The 19,835-nt window shown below is 45.6% G+C and overlaps 1 protein-coding gene across 4 annotated transcripts in view; it reads right to left on the bottom strand.

Annotated features, from left to right (window-relative positions):
* The window catches only part of PDE1C (phosphodiesterase 1C), a 525,292-nt gene that overhangs the window by 435,504 nt on the left and 69,953 nt on the right, over nucleotides 1-19,835 (bottom strand). For all 4 annotated transcript variants that reach the window (XM_088834595.1, XM_088834591.1, XM_088834592.1 and 1 more), the window contains exon 2: nucleotides 5,159-5,209. In XM_088834595.1, coding sequence (XP_088690721.1) covers nucleotides 5,159-5,209 — 51 coding nt within the window. The remainder of the gene's footprint in view (nucleotides 1-5,158; nucleotides 5,210-19,835) is intronic.

Genomic DNA, 19,835 nt, shown 5'->3' with positions numbered 1-19,835 from the left:
CTCCCCATTTTATCCTATCCTTGCTCTCATCACCCTGGTTGTGTAACCCATCCACTGTCAACTCAAGCTCCCAATGCCTGCAACAAACTCCCCTCACCATGACCATCAATTTAGAAAAGATCTCTGAATAGACTCAAGCACTTTATGGGACATTATCTGAATTTGCCCTGGGCTCCACAATGGACATCACCATGTAATAAGTACTAGGCTCACCCAGCACTCAGCCTAGCTATACACCCTGTCTGCCCATGCCCATCTCTGCCCAGGAAAGGGGACCATTCACCCAATCAAACACCCAGTACAAAAATACCAGGCGACCTCTCTTTGCTTTATCATCCATCCACAGAAACTACTCCGGATCCTTTATAGAATAATCTATTTTCAACACTATCTGGATAATTACCTCCCAAAGCAAGAGAGGCCACATTTGTAGGCATTACTAATTAGGCTCCATTTTCTTATTGCTTTGGACACCACTATTTTCTTTCAACCATTGCTAATCTCAGGGGAGAAATGATTCACCCCTCAGCTAGGGAAGCAATCAAAACTCCAGAATGGAGCTGCCCAGCTACACAAACTCTGGGGCCAACCCCTCCATCCACACAGTCTCTTCCAATGCCACATGCTCCCTTCACAAAAAAAAGTGCTCTGTCCACTACACTGGCCTCCTCTGTTCCTGGAGTAGAGATGGACACCAAAATCTGGGCTTTTCCTGCCACACTGTGGCCATGTCTGAACACTACACATGACCTTTACTCCTTGAAAAGTGGTATTCTTTTTTTTTTTTTCTTTTTAGAAGGAATGGAAGTTACCCTCCTTACCTGTTAACCCCCATGCACTTCCCAAGCCTCAAGGATTGCCTGCCTCCTCCAGGAGGGCTCCCCTGAATCCACCCACACCCCCAGCCAGATGAGGTCTCCAGCATCAGGCTCCCACAGCTTCTGTACCAACCTCCAGCATTTCCCTCCGCACACTCCATTGGAGCCCCTTACTTCTCCAATTCCCTGATTAGACTGTGAGCTCTTTGATGGCAGAGATCTTGCTTTAATCAGAATTTGTGTCCTTAGCATATAGCACAGGGCCAGGTCCACGATGATGTTCAATAACTATTTGAATGAGTAACTAAAATGAATGACCAAGTGAACAATTAAATGAAGCAATCCCCTTGTCCGCTCCCTTTCTTTACACACTGAGGAAACACTTTCAGGTATATGGGGAAAACAATGCCTAAATCTGCTGTCAATCAATAATTTTCCTCATAGTAAGAAGGAAACCCCTGTGTTTCCACTCCCAAGGGGATTTGTGTATCAAGTTTTTCCCTTATTTTAGGTGATTCCTGATACAAGTAAGCTGGCAGAAGGGGATGGTGGAGGAAAAGTCTTCCCACCCCAGATGAAACCAATTGTAGTCAAGGCCACAGCCACATGGATCTCTGAAGCCTGCCCTGTGGTAAAGCTTTAGCACCTCCACCATTGAGCTGGAAGACCCCCAATCCCCAAGTCCCACAGTCAGCAAATTCTAACCCCTTAGACCAAGGAGGAAGTAATATGAACTGGGAATAGCCAAGATTTGGAGTTGGAAGACCTAGAATTCCAGCAGTGAGCAATTCTCTATCTTTCCTTCAGCCTCGTTGTTCTCATTTGTAAAAATGGAGACACTGTGTGGCTAATATTAGCCCTGCCTGTCAGAGAGCTTCACGTGCAGTAGTCACCCCGATCACTGCACAGAGAGAGGTGGTCCTCACACACAGGGGCTCCAGCCCCAGGATAGCCAGCCTCATGGTAAGAGCCATTCTAAACCATCTGTTGACCCAAAGCCAATGTACTTCGGGTTCAAGCAGTGCCTGAAAGTCAGGGTCACTCTCAACTCCTCATTTTCCTGGACACCCTCATCTTTCTGCAGGTTTCTGAAGGGAAGATAATATTCCCTACTTCCTTTGAATCCCATTCCCCACCCCACCCCTGCTCCTTTCCCACCCTACTTCCAGGGGGATGGCTTCCTTGTTACTCACTGTATCCATTGTTATTAGACAGATGCTCTGATTAAGGTCAGGTTAATCAAAAGCCACTGCCAAGCCTAAAATGACGAGGACAGGGATGGCAAAGGGACTGACAGGATCCAGAGTTTTGGAGGACTCACCTCCTGGCACCCCACCACCTCATGGCACAGCAAGTGTCTCCAGTCTAAATGTCATAGGAATTAAGCTTGACCCAAGGGTTTTGGAATCAACTTCTCTGAGGAAAGCATGGGGTTCGGGGTGGTGGTATCAGTCACACAGAGAAGAAACCCAAGCACTGGGCTATACTGTGGAGGTGATCCTATTCATAAGTGGACTAGAGAGAGCCTGCAAGACTGGTAAATCAGATGGCCAAGGTAGAATGGGAAGCCAGCCCTTGGAAAAGCCAGATGTTTTCGTGGTTCTATACTCTATTTACCTCCAGTTCTCCTTTAGGATTCCTTACTATAATCATCAGAGTTCATCTCCATTGCAGTAGGGGAAGCCAAGAAAAGTATACAGATTCAAGCAGGGGCAAAATCTACAGAGAAATGAACATGTTGTAGAGGCATCAGGGATCAGAATGTAAGAACCCCAAAGGGAATGAAAACCTTAGGACTACTAAGGAAGCCAGTGGACCAGCCTCTTCCTCCCCAAAGGGAATGAAAACCTTAGGACTACTAAGGAAGCCAGTGGACCAGCCTCTTCCTCCCCACCCCAGGTATTTTCTGCTGAACAGGGTCCAGTTTTCACAACCCTACCTGCCTGTGTTCTCGTCTCTCCTAATTCTGCACTGGGCCGTGGGCACTGTCAGGGCTTTCATGTGTCTTGTGAGGTGTGAACGTTAGAGAATGCTACAGTGCTTCACCTTCCAGTCTCAAAGGGAAAGTCTACCATTCAAATCCTTCCAGTCTTCCCAAACTGAACACTTCCAAAGAGGTCATTTTCAATGTGGTGAAGTGAGGTGAGTGACACTCAGACAATGCTACACTGAGGATTTTTTTTTCCTTCCTAAAAGTCACCTATTTTTTTTTTCCTCTAAGACTTGCTACAGAAAGATTTAGTGGATAATGTGCTATCTGACTTTTTCCCAGGACATAGGACAAAGTTAGGAGATTTTTTTTTTTCTTTTCAGAATTAGCCCAGCTTAACTGGTTTGCCACTATCTACTTTTTTCCTGTATAGATACTATTTTTCCTCATCTCTTCACTCAGCTCCTACAAATAAGCTTTTAAGTGACACACCATCCCTTCAACCCAGTGTCACAATTTAGAAAATGTGGAAGCCATTCACAAGAGGAGGCACCCTCTCCTCTCTGTGAAGGGCCTAACTGCTCCAGGTTTCATTCAGGCCTCATGGTTAAAGGGCTCCAACTCCTTCCTAACCTTGTGAGGAGCATCAGAACAGCAGGAACTCCCGTGAGGGTGCAGCCTGCACTGCGTGGTCACATTACTGCTCCAGCTTATTAATTTGCCTGACTACTGCTCAGGAGATGAAGAAATAAAGGGACTAAAAGCATATTCATCACCCTCATTGAGCTGTGGGATGACATACTTACTTTGGAAATAATGATTCCAAGTAGGAGAGCAGTGAAAAACAGGGCCTGTGAGAAGCAACTATTTTATTAAACAGTTTCTAAAATGTGAGCACTTAATGCTCTTCCATTATCATGTATTATTACAGTTCTATAAAAATCATTTTTAGGAATCAATCCCAAATTTTTGAAGCTCCCCACCCCCCACCACAAAAGAGCTAGAAGGCAGAGTTTAGAAGAAGCCCTAACAAAAGAGAAACGACACTTTTGCGTCTCTAGGTTTTAAGACTTATATGGCAGAATCCACGCTCAAGACTTGGTCAACCTTTGTGAACAACGCAGTAACTCAGAATTTGGGTAACCCCTCTCAAAGCATCATCTCAAAAGATGGCAACTTTTTTATAAAGGAGAGAAGGTAGGTATGAATTTCCTATTTTTCAGACGGGAAAGCTAAGGCATGGGAAGTATCCATTAAATTACTTTAAGTGAAAGCCAGCAAGCAGTGATGGTACTGGAACAAAAATCCATCTATTCTGATTCACAGTTCTGCTATTTCTCCACTGGATGCTCCACCCATTTGGGGAGCATCTCCCCTCAACCCTACTCAATCTCCCTTGGTATTTCCACTCCAAGGAATCTGGGTTTTCATCCAAGGGAATGCATTAACTTGCTGTGTAATTTGCTGATCACTCTGGCACAGAAAACACCAAGAGGCTTTTGACTCTTGCTCATCCATTGGGATCAAGACCTGGAGACAGGAATCAAGTGAAATTCATGGGGAGCTCCTAGGCCCTTACAAATATTTCAGTGTCAAAGGAGAAGCAGTCACGGATTGCATCTGAGCTTCAAAATGTCAATGAACTGAGGCAAAGCCAGTAGAGCAGCCTTGAGTCCACACTGGGAGGTGATGATGCTTCCACACTTCTATGGACCTTGACAGCTACAAGCACTTCACAGACTCTTTTGTACTCATTCTTCAGAAATGAGTCTCACCCCACAGCAGGATACTCAGGGGCCCCTCCAGTGCAGTGCTTCTCAAATTCAAACGTGCACAGGAATCTGGGGATTTGCTGAAATGTAGGGGCTTCCCTGGTGGCTCAGAGGTTAAAGCGTCTGCCTCCAATGCGGGAGACCCAGGTTCGATCCCTGGGTCAGGAAGATCCCCTGAAGAAGGAAATGGTAACCCACTCCAGTATTCTTGCCTGGAGAATCCCATGGACGGAGAAGCCTGGTAGGCTACAGTCCACAGGGTCGCAAAGAGTCGGACACGACTGAGCGACTGAACGGAACGGAACGGAGGTTCTGATTCAGGAGGTCTAGGGGGCGCCTAGGACCCTGCATTTTTTAAAAAGTCATCAGATGATGTCAGTTCTGCTGCTCCCAGGACCACACTTAGCATAGCAAAGTCCTAGAGCACAATTTGATAAACCACAATTCCAAAGACTGAAAAGGCAAGAGCAATGAATAACTCACTGGTGATAGGGCTCAAGTGGAGTATTAGCCCACTGAATATACCTCCTATATTACTCTTTTATGGGCAGCGTTTTTCTGACACCTGGCAGGGTGAACCACACAGGCAAAAAGCCGCTGAAGGAGCCCAGGAGGGGGATGAAACAAGATTTACTCACGGGAGAAGCGGGCAAGTGGCCTGGCAGTCTTATCTCCGGCTTCATTTGCAACTGGAAAAAAAAAAAAAAACAGAATATGCAGTTAAGTACAAGGCACGTGTGTCTACAGAAAATGCCAACCTACAGCTAATCCTCAGGATGATTCACTATTAAGCTGTGTTTGAGAGTCACTGTAAGAGGATAAAAGCAACTTCACTGCATCTCTATATTTCCAGTGCTGCTCTCACTGCCTAAATGAGGCCAAATGTCTTCATCATTTTGATTAAAACAGTGAATTAAGCTGGAGACAACCTAAACAGTACCTCGGTTACTGGGCTTAGGGGAGTTAACTGGCCTGCAGGCAGAGTAAGAGGTGTGCACGCCTGGCTTCCAAGACAGTGCACATCCTTCTGCTTCAAGCTGCCTCTCAGTGGGATGTCCTTCAACACACAAATGCACCCCAACCACCTGACATCAGTCTGATTTTCCTTATCCTTGGGGCAAATCAAGGCAGGGATTTCAGAAAAAAAAACAGTAAGGTTAGTTTTTGTTAAGAAGGATATTTAAATTTAGAAGCCAACAAATAAGAGGATCGAGAAAATTGTTCAGAAAGCTTCTCTAGAAAAGCTTACCCCTAAGGTTTCTCAGCAAGGTCATTCACTCTCCTCTGAAAAGCCTCTCTATAATCTATCATCTCAATAGGTTCATAATTACTATCCCCTGTACTGATGAACAAGCTTCCCAGGTGGTACTAGTGGTAAAGAATTCGCCTGCCAACGCAGGAAATGTGGGAGACACAGGTTCAATCCCTGGGTCGGGAAGATCCCTTGGAGGAAGGCATGGCAACCTTTATCCCACGGACAGAGGAGCCTGGCAGGTTACAGTCCATAGGATCAAAAAGAGTTGGACACGACTGAAGCAACTTTGCATGGACGCATACTGATGAACACCATCATCATGAGTAAAAAAAGGTTAAACTGAAACACAAGTTTCATTCACTTTAAATATCACTTTCAATGCCCATAAAGACTATAACCTTGGGTGTTTTGTAAGTATGTATGATCAACTTGAATGAGCATCCAAAGCAATCAAATGGAAAAACTTGTTCAATATCTTAGTTTAGGAAAGAACATCCAATACATAGGCAGAATAAAAGAAATTGCTAATGAAATCATTAAAATCATTCTCATCTACGAGAATTTGCAGTTCAGGATGCAAGAAATAGCTACTTCAGAAATATATTACATCATTTTGCAAAGAATGGAAGGAGTCAAAAAGTTCCTTTCACCCTTTCAAAAGGGTGACATTTTATTAATTTACCATAATTTTTTAAATTAATGGATTCAATCTCAGCTACTTTATATTTCTGTCATTTCCATGGACCATTGTCTCCACTCTGTATATATTATAAACAAGACACTGTACAAAATGACCAGCAGGGGGAGGTGACGTTGCATCCTGCTTCCACTGTCTCACACTTCAGCATTTTGAAAAGAAATAGAGATAAATGGAGAGAGAAAGAGAGAAAGGGAGGGCAGGAGAAAGTAGTAAGACCAGTGAGCTATAGACACGAGTTTCCCCGCGTTGAGTTCAAATCGCTTCCTCTTTGGACACTGCTGCTGCTGCTGCTAAGTCACTTCAGTCGTGTCCGACTCTGTGTGACCCCATAGATGGAAGCCCACCAGGCTCCCCCGTCCCTGGGATTCTCCAGGCAAGAACACTGGAGTGGGTTGCCATTTCCTTCTCCAATGTGTGAAAGTGAAAAGAGAAAGTGAAGTCGCTCAGTCTGTCCGACCCCTAGCGACCCCATGGACTGCAGCCTACCAGGCTCCTCCATCCATGGAATTTTCTAGGCAAGAGTACTGGAGTGGCTTGCCATTGCCTTCTCCGCTTTGGACACTATAGATCTCTAAAGACAGAGAGCAAGGTTATACGCCAACATATTTGCCACTGAAAGGGATGGGCCGCGTTTTTTTTTTTTTTAAAGTAGGATCATGACGATCACTGCCATCACTGAGAACACTGGCCACTGTTACAACATTCAGCTTAGGGAGCACACGTCTTTCCTGAGGGACAGAGAAGGAGCAGGCACAACACCATCACAATTTCACAGGCATCGCTGGCTGCCTCCTCACCCCCAGGCTTTTCCTCCCCTCCCTGCCACCCTATCCAAGGGTGGGAATTGCTGACCCAGATCCAAGTCATGCCAGGAGAGGCAGGAAACAAGATCTAGACCAGTGACATGCCAGGAGAGTTGTCTTTACCCAGAAGGAATCTGAACCCTGCTCCCAGCATTACTTTCTTAAACGCAGAGCCAATACCACAAGGTCTCCATGATGCCCCAACGCCTGCAAGATACAATCCAGTCTACCTGGCCAAGGACTGAACAGCTGGCCCCTCCTACTCTCAGATCACTGTACCTCCCAGCACTGTCTTCAGAACCCAGCCACAGGCTATACGTGGACAAATCTCAAACACTTTCTGTCCTCTTTGCTACAGCTCCTTTGCCCCCTGCTCCCAGACAGCCCTCCCCATTGCTTCACTCCTGCTCATCTTTTAAGATTCAGCTGGAGCCATTCATTTCTTTTTGTTAAAGTCCTTATTTAATTTGTTACAATATTGTTTTGTGTTTTGACTTTTCAGCCCAGAAGCATATGGAATCTTAGCTGCTGACTAGGGATTAAACCTGCATCCTGACTCCCTGCATTAGAAGGCAAAGTCTTAACCACTGGACTGCCAGGGAAGTCCCAGAGCCATTCATTTCTGAAAAGTTCCCCTGACTCCCAGCACAGCTTCTGCCTTCCATAGACCTCTGCCCCTGATCTCACTACTTCGGCAGACACTAGAACCACCAGGAAGGTCTGTTGAAACAGATCGTAGGGTTGGTTAAAATGCAGATTCTGATTCAGTTGACCTGGAATAAGGCCCAAGAATTTGCATTTCTAACAAGTTTCCAGGTGATCTGAAGAACACTCTTCTGGGGACCATATTTTGAGAAGAACTGCTCTAAACTATAAACTACTGTAGCGAAGACAAGGATGATCACTTTTCATCTTTGTGTTTCCAATCTTTCAGTGACTGGCGTGCAGAATACTGCGTTCAGTCAATGTTTTTAGAACTGAATGAAGTAGTTCATTGATAATTGAAATTGATACCAACTGCCACAGATGGCTCAGTAGATGAAGCCCTCAGTGCCAGAGGGCTACAAAAAGCCCCAGGTGTGTTTTGCTTGGCCCCCACAACATGTTTAATTTTTAAATTAAATTTAATTTTTAAATTTTCATTGTCTGCATTTAAAAATCAAGAGGTTTCAAACATAAATGCAGGTTATCGGCTTCTCTCAGGAACTGAAAACTGTCCAGACTAACTGGCCAGCCATGGATCGCCACTGAGATGCCTCCTATGGGCAGGTCCAGCTCCTGCATGTTTGGGAGACACCTTTTTGCTGACTGGCATTTAGGCTTTCTATACCCGACATGAGTCCAGAAGGCAAGAACCTCTTAAAGGGCTTAAAAATCTACAGGACAGCAATGGATATGCAGCCATAGAGAACAGACTTTAGGACACAGTGGGGGAGGGCAAAGGTGGGATGATTTGAGTAGTAGCACTGAAATATATACATTACCATATGTAACATAGCCAGTGGAAATTTGCTATATGACACAGGGAACCCAAAGCTGATGCTCTGTGACCTAGAGGGGTGGGATAGGGAGGGAGGTGGGAGGGAGGTTTAAGAGGGCAGGGACATATGTATACCTATGGCTGATTCATGCTGATGTATGGCAGAAACTATCAGAATATTGTAAAGTAATTATCCTCCAATTAAAAACAAAATTTTTTTAAAAAATGAAACTAAGACTCAACCAAGACCAGCACTACAAGTGGTTGTGGCCAAGCTTGCTAAGCCCCTCTGTTTCTAGCCCACAAACCAATCCAAGACATTCAACAGTCCTCCAGCACAATGCTGGCCAGCTCAGACACACAAGGGGGCCTTCCTACACTGTCGTTTGCTTTCTATTTTAAAAAAATCTAGCAAGCTTCAATAATGAAGTAGATGTTCCATTTATCAGATGCAATTAAAGTTTGAATTTGGCAAGAGCTCATAAAAACGATTATGAGATTTAAGGGACGTCATTATGTAGATTTATCAAAAGTCATGCTGGGTATAACACACAGACCAGTATGTATCATTAATTCCACTGATGTCAAATTGTATGTCTAGGCTGCGTGTGTATTCAGCCACAGAGAAACAGAAAGGAGGTGTGCCAGATATATTAACAGTTATGTCTTCCATGTGCTGGCATTTGGGGAGATTATCAGCCATTTTTATACTTTGCTACTTAAACCCAACAGTTGGATAAGCACACACCATACCTATAATCAGGAAAAAAATGTTTTTATTAAAGGGGTAGAAAACAATTAACTACTATATATAATTTGGGTCATTATATATGTATTATATTTATATGAAATGTATTTCAGATACATTTCAGAGCAGTCTGGGATCACAAATCAGAGGGTTTTCCATCTTTGGAGTCCCATGAGACTCCCTGTAAGACTCAATAAATGAATCACCCTCCCACCCTCTCCAGGGGGCTCCACACTTTCTAAGTCAGTGGTTTGCAGTTCTGGTCGCATGTCACAATCACTAGAGAACTTTTTAAAAATTCTGATGCCCAGATTCAGTGGATGGGAACAGAGGGTGAGCCTCAGTGGGTGGGACCCAAGCATCCATACTTTCCCAGTTCCCAGATGATTCCAATGAGTAGCTGAGGCTAAAAAGCACTAATAAATGGTGTAAATTAAGACATCTTTATCAAAACAACATTCAGGGAGGAAGGTGTGGCTCAGCTTCCTTCAAAAATAATTACCCCTATTCAGTTCTTCTTTTCAGAATGCTATTGTTTTGTCATTATAATCCTGAAAGAGACATGCCTCTGCTTTAGAAAAAAATTCAACAGTTAAGACTGAAAACATAGCTACTGAGATCAGTTAGTAGGCAACTCTTCACACTGTGAAGGGTTCTTTATAAAAGGATACACCTCACATTGCCTCTAACCCCCAACAGATGTGCACTGAGTGCCCCTGGGAGCTCAGCACTCAGCTGGACCCTGGGAGGATGACCACAGTTGATTTCACTCAGCTTTAACATACAAGCAATTTAGGGAGGTAAACCATGCCTCTCAATCGGGGTTTATCCAAGTGTACTCAGCTAGGGAACTGACTTGATGACAATGATGATGGTGGAGGTGGTGCTATGATACAGATTCCATGGTCCCATCCCAAACCCACTCAACTGGAATCTTGCAAGGGAAGACAAGATTCTAGAATTTAAACAACTGCCTCAAAAGCTATTTAATGTTTGCGAAGCAGCATTCTAAATGAAATGTGTCCCTGGTATGTTTGCTTTATGTTTCTCCACCCCAACCCCTAATTAAAAAACTGGCCAGAAACAAATCTTAAAGTAAGGATTCTCCAAGGAGACCAGCTTCAGGGGTGAGGGGGGCAGGTGAGACAGCACAGTGAGAAAGAAAGATATTTCAGAGCAACGAGCATCCCAATCCCAGCTGAGCCACTAACGTTTCAGGCCATCAGAATGCGGGGGGGCAGGGGGGAGGGTGGTCCAAACAGGCACGGTGGTGGCATGGGCAGCTGTGTACTGCTTTGTAACCAAAACGGGCACCCAAAACACAGCCATTCTTGTTTTGAAAACCCGGCACCTGGCACCCAGAGCATAAATGCAGCTGGGGTGCTGGGTGCCAGGGCAAACACACAGTGGGAAAGCAGCGCCACAGAAGAGCCTTGCTTCCTGCAAAGCAATCCACCCAACATGCTGACTGGCTGCTGCTCAGCCAGGAGCTCTGGGGCTCATCAGGAATCCTCTCCAGGTGAGGTCCTTTGGGAAGTCTCGAGGCTAGAAAACCATGCATTAGAGACTTCAGAGAAGACAGTGTTAGAATGAGGTTCCAGGCACCCTCCTAGTTTCTGCAGAAGGTAAAGCTTGGTATTGCTCACAGACGCTTGGCTTCATCTTACCTTGCCTTCTACTTGTGTAAAAACCTAAGCAAGGAAAACTGGATGGAACACTGGGGAGAAAGAGACTTGGTCCAAGATCACTAACTCTCTTATTTAGCTGTCATCTTCTAATTAAGGTATTCCATGACCACCTTATTAAGATCACAGCTCCCAACTTCCCTTCCTTCTCTACTTCATCCCCTTTTCCCACACAACCCCTCCTGGAAGCACTTCTCACCTTCTCACATGCTCTGTTCTTTATTCACTGGGTTTACCGCATTTTCCTCCCACCACAATGTAATTTCCCACACAAGCAGATTCTCTGCCAATGAAGAAAAACTACCATATCTCTAGTGCCTAAATGCCTGACACACAATATTTATTGAGTCAATGATCAACCTCCTACCATGCAGAGTGCACTGCTGCTAAGTCACTTCAGTCGTGTCCGACTCTGTGTGACCCCATAGATGGAAGCCCACCAGGCTCCCCTGTCCCTGGGATTCTCCAGGCAAGAACACTAGAGTGGGTTGCCATTTCCTTCTCCAATGTGTGGAAGTGAAAAGTAAAAGTGAAGTCGCTCAGTCATGTCCGACCCTTAGCGACCCCACGGACTGCAGCCTACCAGGCTCCTCCATCCATGGGATTTTCTAGGCAAGAGTACTGGAGTGGCTTGCCATTGCCTTCTCTGGAAGAGTGCACTGGAGGTCAAGAATTGGAAGCAGACCAGAAGGACACGCTGCTGCTGCTGCTGCTGCTACTAAATCGCTTCAGTCATGTCCAACTCTTTGTGACCCCATAGACGGCAGCCCACCAGGCTCCCCCGTCCCTGGGATTCTCCAGGCAAGAACACTGGAGTGGGTTGTCATTTCCTTCTCCAATGCATGAAAGTGAAAAGTGAAAGGGAAGTTGCTCAGTCGTGTCCGACTCTTGGCAACCCCATGGACTGCAGCCTACCAGGCTCCTCCGTCATGGGATTTTCCAGGCAAGAGCACTGGAGTGGCTTGCCATTGCCTTCTCCGAGAAGGACATGAACACCTAACAAACATTTAAGTGTTCTGTAGGTATCTGTCCTTCAGGAATACTTATCAAGCATTGACTAAATCACAGATAAAGTCCTGAACAGCCTGTCATGGTCCCTGCTTTCACATTGAGTAAGACTGTCATTCCCATTTGATAGACAGGACACAGGAACTCAGAAAGGTCAGGTAACTTTTCCAAGACCACAAATTTGTGTGTCCAAATTCCAAACCAAGGTATGCCTGGCTCCAAAGCCCAGGGCCTTTCCCTTTAGCTTCTCTGCCTTCCAAGAAATGTAAGCAGATAAGAGCTGTGCTCCAGAGAGGGCTACCTCTAGAGAAAAGTCATGCGAAAGTCTGACCCTCTACCTCATGCCCCAGGGAGAGCCATGCACCAGCCTACAGAGAAGGGGGATGTCACCTGCCTGGGATCTCACACCTGGCACAAGTCCAGGAGACTGTCAGTAGAGAGGGGCCCTTTTGTGAGATGGGCATCGGGGCCAGGACTCACAATGGCAGGATCCAGAAGAGGAAGAACCTAGTTACAAAAAGAAGAGTTTCATTGCCACGTTCATGCAAGAACGCCAGCTAGCCAGTGTCTCCGTAACCTGATCAAACCCTTCCTACTTAGAAAACAGTAACAAGGGACTAGAAACAGGAATCAAATTCATCTTAGCATGAAAACAGTACAGCTTATAAAAACAACTCCTAGGAGGCAAGACTTGAGTCTCTTCAAGAGAAGAAACTGACATTCCAAGAGATCAGGTGGTTTGTCTGAGATCAGACTTAAGTCCAGACATCAGAGCTGGAAATGTCATTCATTTCTTCCACCTCCAATTCCAGCATTCTTGGAGAAGGGAATGTACTCCACCTCTTTAGCTCCCTCAGAGTCATTTGTCAAGAATAAAAGTAAAGGCTTCGTTTCCTTTGCCCTCGTTGGGTTTGATAAATATTGATGCTTGCCAACCGCAGGATATATTTTAAATAAAAAACTATACACTCTGATTGGCAATGGATGAGCAGAGGACTGTGTTAGGAAGACTTCTGATGCTGAGTCTGAGTGTAGCCAGATATGTCTGTAAACACATTGCCAAAGCCTGTTGTGGGTGGGACAGGAGGAGACTGAAGCGGGCAGGTAGGATGAGCGTGTAGGGAAATCTCTGCCAGGTTGTGCGTGTTCAGTCACTCAGTTCAGTTCAGTCGCTCAGTCGTGTCCGACTCTTTGCGACCCCATGAACCACAGCATGCCAGGCCTCCCTGTCCATCACCAACTCCCGGAGTTCACTCAAACTCATGTCCATCGAGTTGGTGATGCCATCCAGCCATCTCATTCTCTGCCGTCCCCGTCTCCTCCTACCCCCAACCCCTCCTAGCATCAGACTCTTTTCCAGTGAGTCAACTCGTGTCCAATTCTTGACTTCCCTATACACTGCAGCCCACCTGTCCCTCCGTCCATGGGATATTCCCAGAAAGAATAATGGAGTGGTATGCCATGTCCTTCTCCAGGGGCTCTTTGCCAGGTTGGATAGGCCATAAAAAAATTAGCCAAAAAGTGGATAATTCAAAAAGATCACTGAATTAAATACTTCTATAAAATATATTGTTCAATTTGCTTAAAATGAGAGCTTCTGTATAACTAAGGAACACACTAAGCACTACTCTTTCATCACCTAATTTTATCCTCATGGCAACTCTGTGAGGCCATCAATTGATTTCCCTATTTTCCAGATGCAGAAACTGAGTCTTTGAGAACTTGAGGAAATTCCTTGTGATGAAACAGCTACGGCAGATTTGGAAATTGAATCCAACACATTATTCCAGAGCCAGTGCTCTTAACTCATGTGCTGCCCATCACACTTTTAACATCCGAGTATCAGTACTGTTTGATGAGCCTTTTGCCAAGAAACCCAGACCTAGCAGGAGAACTCCTCGTCTTGCCCCCACTTAGCCTCAGGTCAGGAGTGCCGCAGAGGAAGGCTCTCTGTTCTCCAGTTTTGTAAACAGACCAAGCTCTGCAATCCAGCTGGACCACGTGCCCTAGTGACAAAAAAGGTATCACCACCCACCTCAGCCTGCTCCTTTCTCTACTTCTTTATTCAGAAACGCTTGGCACTGCCTCATTATACCTTTTGGGCCAATCTGGCTGTCAAACAGACTCTGAATCAAGCTTTAACACAAAAGAAAATAAAACCAATTTGTAGTGATGACTTATCAGGGTTGATGATTTGAGAGTGGCAGAGATGGTGTACCTTACAGACCCTTCTCTCCTGGAGTAATGGGCAAATCCTTGCAGAAGGCAAGGCTTGGGGGCCAGAGGGCAGAATGGTTCATCAGCTCACTCAGCCCAGACTGGGAAGAAACACACGCACAGAGAAAATCAAGGAAGCCCTTGCCATCCTGAGAAGACACCTTGGGAAAGAGACTTTCTCTACTTTTTCAAAAGTTAATTTGAAGGAATTTGGGTCATATGAAAAGGCTCATGTAATATATTTCTTTCTTCCCTAGTGCTGATTTTATACACTTATGTATCTATATTCAATGTCATTCTACAAATTATATTTTACTTCTATTTTGCTCTGTACACCCATCCTTTATGGAACAAACTAGGATATTAATAAACGTGATTTTTTTTTTTTCAATCACGTCCTGGCTCCCTTTTCTGGCCTCTCTTTCCAAGTTGCCAGGTTTCAGACTAACTTTTCATGGCTTCCAGTTACTCAAACAATCTACTAACCTAAACTGAGCACTCCCAGAGCCCCTGCCTCCGCATGTCTTGCTGGACTCAATGATGAATACAACTGGTCCTTGAGTAGTCCCCTGAGACCAGAAGCCTGGCACTGAGCTTCCTGACACAGATTATTAGAGTCATTGCAATATGAATGCATCACCATACTGGTATTTCTGCAGAAACCACGTGGCCAAGCTACCAGGTCCTGACCTCAGGAAACCTGAGGTCAAGCTGGGAAACATAATATATGACATGATCTAAACTCTGTGCTCAGTCACTCAGTTGTGTCCAACTCTTTGCAACCCTATGGACTGTAGCCCTCCAGGCTCCTCTGTTCATGGGATTCTCCAGGCAAGAATACTGGAGCAGGTTGCTATTTCTTCCTCCAGGGGATCTTCCAAAGCAGGGATCCAACCCAAGTCTCCTGAGTCTCCTGCATTGGCAGGCAGATTCTTTACCACTAGCACCACCTAGGAAGCCTGACCTAAACTCTCCTGAATGTCAAATGAAGAGTCCTTGTTTACAGAAGGGAGAGGCTGGGGTGGCCTGGAATGAGGAGTACAGAAGGACAGGTGAGAGCCAGGGAGGTGGAAAGGATGATAGGAGAGGGAAGAAATGTTGTGCATTCTAGGACCTGGGGGCAGACTGAGACTGACCAACTATAACCCAAGTGTCTCCATTTCTCAAGCAAGAAGCGCTTTTTATTGAGGGAGGAGGTAGTAAAAAGTAGAGAAAGATGCTCTTTCCTATCTTGATAAATTATAAAATGCCTCTCGCTGCAACTCTGCCTTCTTTCCCATTCTCCTCCATAAACATGTTGCATCTGCAGATAGACATGTGAATTTATCCAAGAGCAGATATGTCTGCATATTCAGGTGCCAGGTATACAGGTCCAGGGACAGCAGTCACTCCAAAGCCCTCCACCCAAAGTGAACCAGATTGCTTCCTGACAGTGACAGCCTGTGGGCTCTGCCTGGCCCTCCTGGATGATGCCCTGGTGACCACCACAGACCTCAGGCCACAGGCCTCAGGGGTAACACCTGAGTGACCAAAGCAGTACCCATATAGGGTCACCCTACTATTCTGGCCTCATTAAAATATCCTAGTTGAGCAAACCAGGCCCAGAACAACCAGAAGCAATTAACGAGATCAGAAGTGAACAAGATTGAAATCCAACATCAAGCCAGCTGCTCAAACTCTTAACTAATTAAGCTCAATTCAAATAAGGAAAAGGAGATGAATACACAGAAGAAGGAAAACACTACAGTGTATTAAACCCTATTTCATGCCAGGCTGGCAAGAACTTTACACCAATAACTTATTTTGGACTCATAATTTTTATTAAACTTTCACAGCATCTCATGAGGTAAGTATTATGATTTCTATTTTCAGATAAGGAAACTGAGGCTTAGGAAAGTTAGTAACTTGCCCCACTCAGGTCTGGTAAGCTGGAATTGAACCTCGTCCTGTGAGCTCTTCTCTTTTTTCAACAGCTCACAGGACGGGAACTGGTGCCACTCCACACGTCCTGCTGAGACTCCCTGTCATATCCCAAACAGGGCCTATCCAGCTCATGCCTGGACTGTGCCTAGGGATGCGAGCTCACCCCTTGGAGACAGGCCCCTTCACCTCTAATTAGTTCTGCCACCTTAGGAAGTGCTTTTTCATGATGACGGAATTGTTCTGAAGGTCTTCCTTCTGCCCTCAAGAGAACAGGCCTGATTTCTCTTTCTTCTCAGGGTCTTCCAACATTTGATGACAACGATCATGGCCTCAGCCCCGTGAGCCCTCTCTTCTCCTGATGAACAAGCCCAATTGCCCCCTCATTTGACAAAAATGTCCCAAGGCCTTGACCCCCAAAAGTAAAGTCACTTAAATCACTGCCAAAAGAAAAGAGCTCCTCGGCAACCCACTGGTGAACATGCATTCCACCGTGATCTCCAGGCGAAGCCCGATCTCCACCTTCTCAGACAAGGTTCTCCTTTTGCTTGACTCTCAGGAGACACACAGGGCACCTGGGAAACTTCTCGTACATTCAGGAGCCAAGCAAAGAGGCTGAATTTTCCAGAAGGCTGCAATCTGAAGCACTGTTTCTCAGACGTCCCCGTGCACAAAAACCATTGGTGGATCTTGTTAAACTGCAGATTCTGTTTCAGTAGGTTTGGGGTGGGGCCTGGGATTCTGCATTGCAAACAAGCTCCCAGGTGGTGCCGATGGGGCTGATCTAGAAGCCACACTCTGAACAGCGAGGTGTTAAACATAACTCTCCTAAAAAGGAACAGCTAAGCACACTTTCTGAGAGCTCACTGGAAAGACTGTGTGGTTTTCAAAGTGCACACTGTTGAACTCAATGTCTAGTTCCCTTGGTTTCTTTCAGTCATGCTGTAAAAAAGAGGAGCTACCAGTATGACTCCGAAACCCACTTGAGGACAGATACAGAGAGGGTGTGCATGTGAGAAGAAGGGTCCAAGCAGAGAGGGTGAGAGAAACTCACCCTCCCCCACAGGTATTAAATAGAACAGATGACCTAGAAGATCACTGCCTGCCCTAGCCAAGCCACCAGCAGGGCACAAAGACAAACAAGGAGGTCCTCAGATTTGGGGCACAGGTCAACCACATAGCCACGACTACCAGAGCTACTCCCTAAGCACCTCAGAGTGCACAGGTGCACACACACACAGACACACACACACACACACCCCTGATACATGGCTTGGACATGCACTGCCAGCACTGATATGTCCATCACCATAAATCACTGCATCATTACCAGCTGCAGGCTGAAGAGATCAAAAGCTTCCAGTAAATAAAACTAGCACACAAGTACCTACTACAGAGCACAGGAAACTACACTTAACAATTTGTAATAACCTATAAGGGAAAAGAATCTGAAATATATATTTTATATAGACATATATATAACTGAATCACTCTGTGGTACATCTGAAACTAACACAACGCTGTAAGTCAACTACACTTCAACAATAAGTAAATAAATACATAATCTTTAATGTAAAAAAAAAGATAACCAGAAGAAAAAAGCTAGCACAGGACATTATTCCTTTGGGCAAGGAACTCGGATGCCCACTAGAATGAGCTTCTCACAGCAGAGCTCACATCTCAAACAATTTCCCTCCAGCCCAGAACAGGGCCAGCACATAGGCTGCTAAGTGAAGGGCTGATAAATGAGTGGAGGAAGCCAGGACTGGCAGTGAAGTCACAGAAGCCCCTGGATGGACACAGACCAAGTAGCCAGGGACCCTCTTCCTCCGTGACACCTAAGAGCTTTGCTAGCAACAAGTTAAAGGTTTACTCTTAATCTAGCAATTTATATTTACTTTCTAAAATGAATGCAAGTTTGGGAACCACTGGGGGCCACAGATTGGAGGCAAATGTATTCTGCTTGGCAAGCAGTGTTTAAAAGTAAATGATCTGAATTCCCCTGGGAGCAGTTCACCACAGTGACGTGAATTGCTACTGCTCACCCCAGGTCTGCTTCCCTCCAGCTGCCTACCTGAGACACGGGTGTGCGCTAGGACTTGCAAACCCAGCATGGCAAAGCAAAATGTTCCTTCCCAAAATCTGCTCTTGCCCCAGGCTCTCCCACTCTCAGTCAACGGCACCACTCCCCAGTACCTTCCTCCCTCCAGAGCAGTCTCTTGGGACAGAAATGGTCTCCTTCCTTCCCATTGCCCTTCAATCAGCAAATCTTTACCTCCAAAATACACCCTAACTCATAGTTCCTCTCCTAAAACTCTGGCCTGAGCATCCAGAGACCCTCACCTGGACAACCCTAACACATTCAAAGGGTCTCCTGCTCCATCTGGCAGCCAACCCATAGACAGTGCTGCCTCCCCACTTAGAACCCTCAATGCTTCTCACTGTGTGCAAATCGCCGCCTATAAATCCTCCCTGATCTGACCTCATCTCCTCATCTGCTGGCTGACAGCTCTTGCTACCCTGGCCACCTTTCTCTCTTTCAAACCCACTGAACACATTCCCAAGTCAGCGACTTTTCACTTCCTTTTCCTGTTTGGAATGCTTTGCTATAGGTAATAAGGTTTCTTATTAACAGTAGCAGCAACCCCTGCAGACCCCTTCACGGGCCTTCCAGGTGCCAGTCTAAGGATTTATGAGTGCTAACTCAGTCAATCCTCTGAATCACCTTGGGAGGTTGGGCTATGGTTACCCCACTTTACAGATGGGGTAACTGAGGCACAGAGAGGTCAGGTGACCCGCCCATGCCATAAAGCTGGTAAATAGTACAGCTGGATTCATAACTAGGCAGTCTACTTCCAAGGTCTTTCTCTTAACCATTACTGTACCCTGCCTCTTATAAATCTCATCTCCTTCACAGCAGACTCCTCATTTTCCAGGTCTCAACCCAAATGGCGTGTCCTAGAGGCCTTCCCTGATCACCACCCTCTCATCTCAAGTACCTCTCAATACTATCTGGAATGAACCACCTCTCCATCACAAAACCTAAAACAAGAGGATACAAACTTTCTGAAGCAGCTCCCAGCAATCTTATTCTCTGCACCCCAGGACGCAGAAGAATCCTTCAACAATCCCTGCAGAAGGTCCCCCTCAACAAATATGAACCAACCTACTGGCCTACAGAGAGGACTGATGACCTCAAAATTACTCAAACAATGCTCAGAGGAAAAACTACACCCACGGGAGGATAAAAAAGATGACATTCGAAGTAGACAACTCACCCAAGATCCTCCACCTGATTCATATGATCCTGTATAATGTTTTCTTGACTTCTTGGGCCTTTGCATATGAATCAAATGTTTTTCTATCACAGACATGTTCCTATGCTAGTTTTAAAGATCAATCCAATTGTTGAGTTTGTGGCCAATTACCTCTGTCTAGCACTTCTGGGTTACCTTGGTGGATTTCTCCATTCCAAGGCTCTAATTGGTTAGTGGTTCAG

The sequence above is a fragment of the Moschus berezovskii genome, chromosome 3 (genome assembly GCF_049115385.1).
Source record: "Moschus berezovskii isolate FMDL1 chromosome 3, NW_MosBer_1.0, whole genome shotgun sequence".
Lineage (NCBI taxonomy): Eukaryota > Metazoa > Chordata > Mammalia > Artiodactyla > Moschidae > Moschus > Moschus berezovskii.
This window is presented reverse-complemented; position numbering and strand designations above follow the sequence as displayed.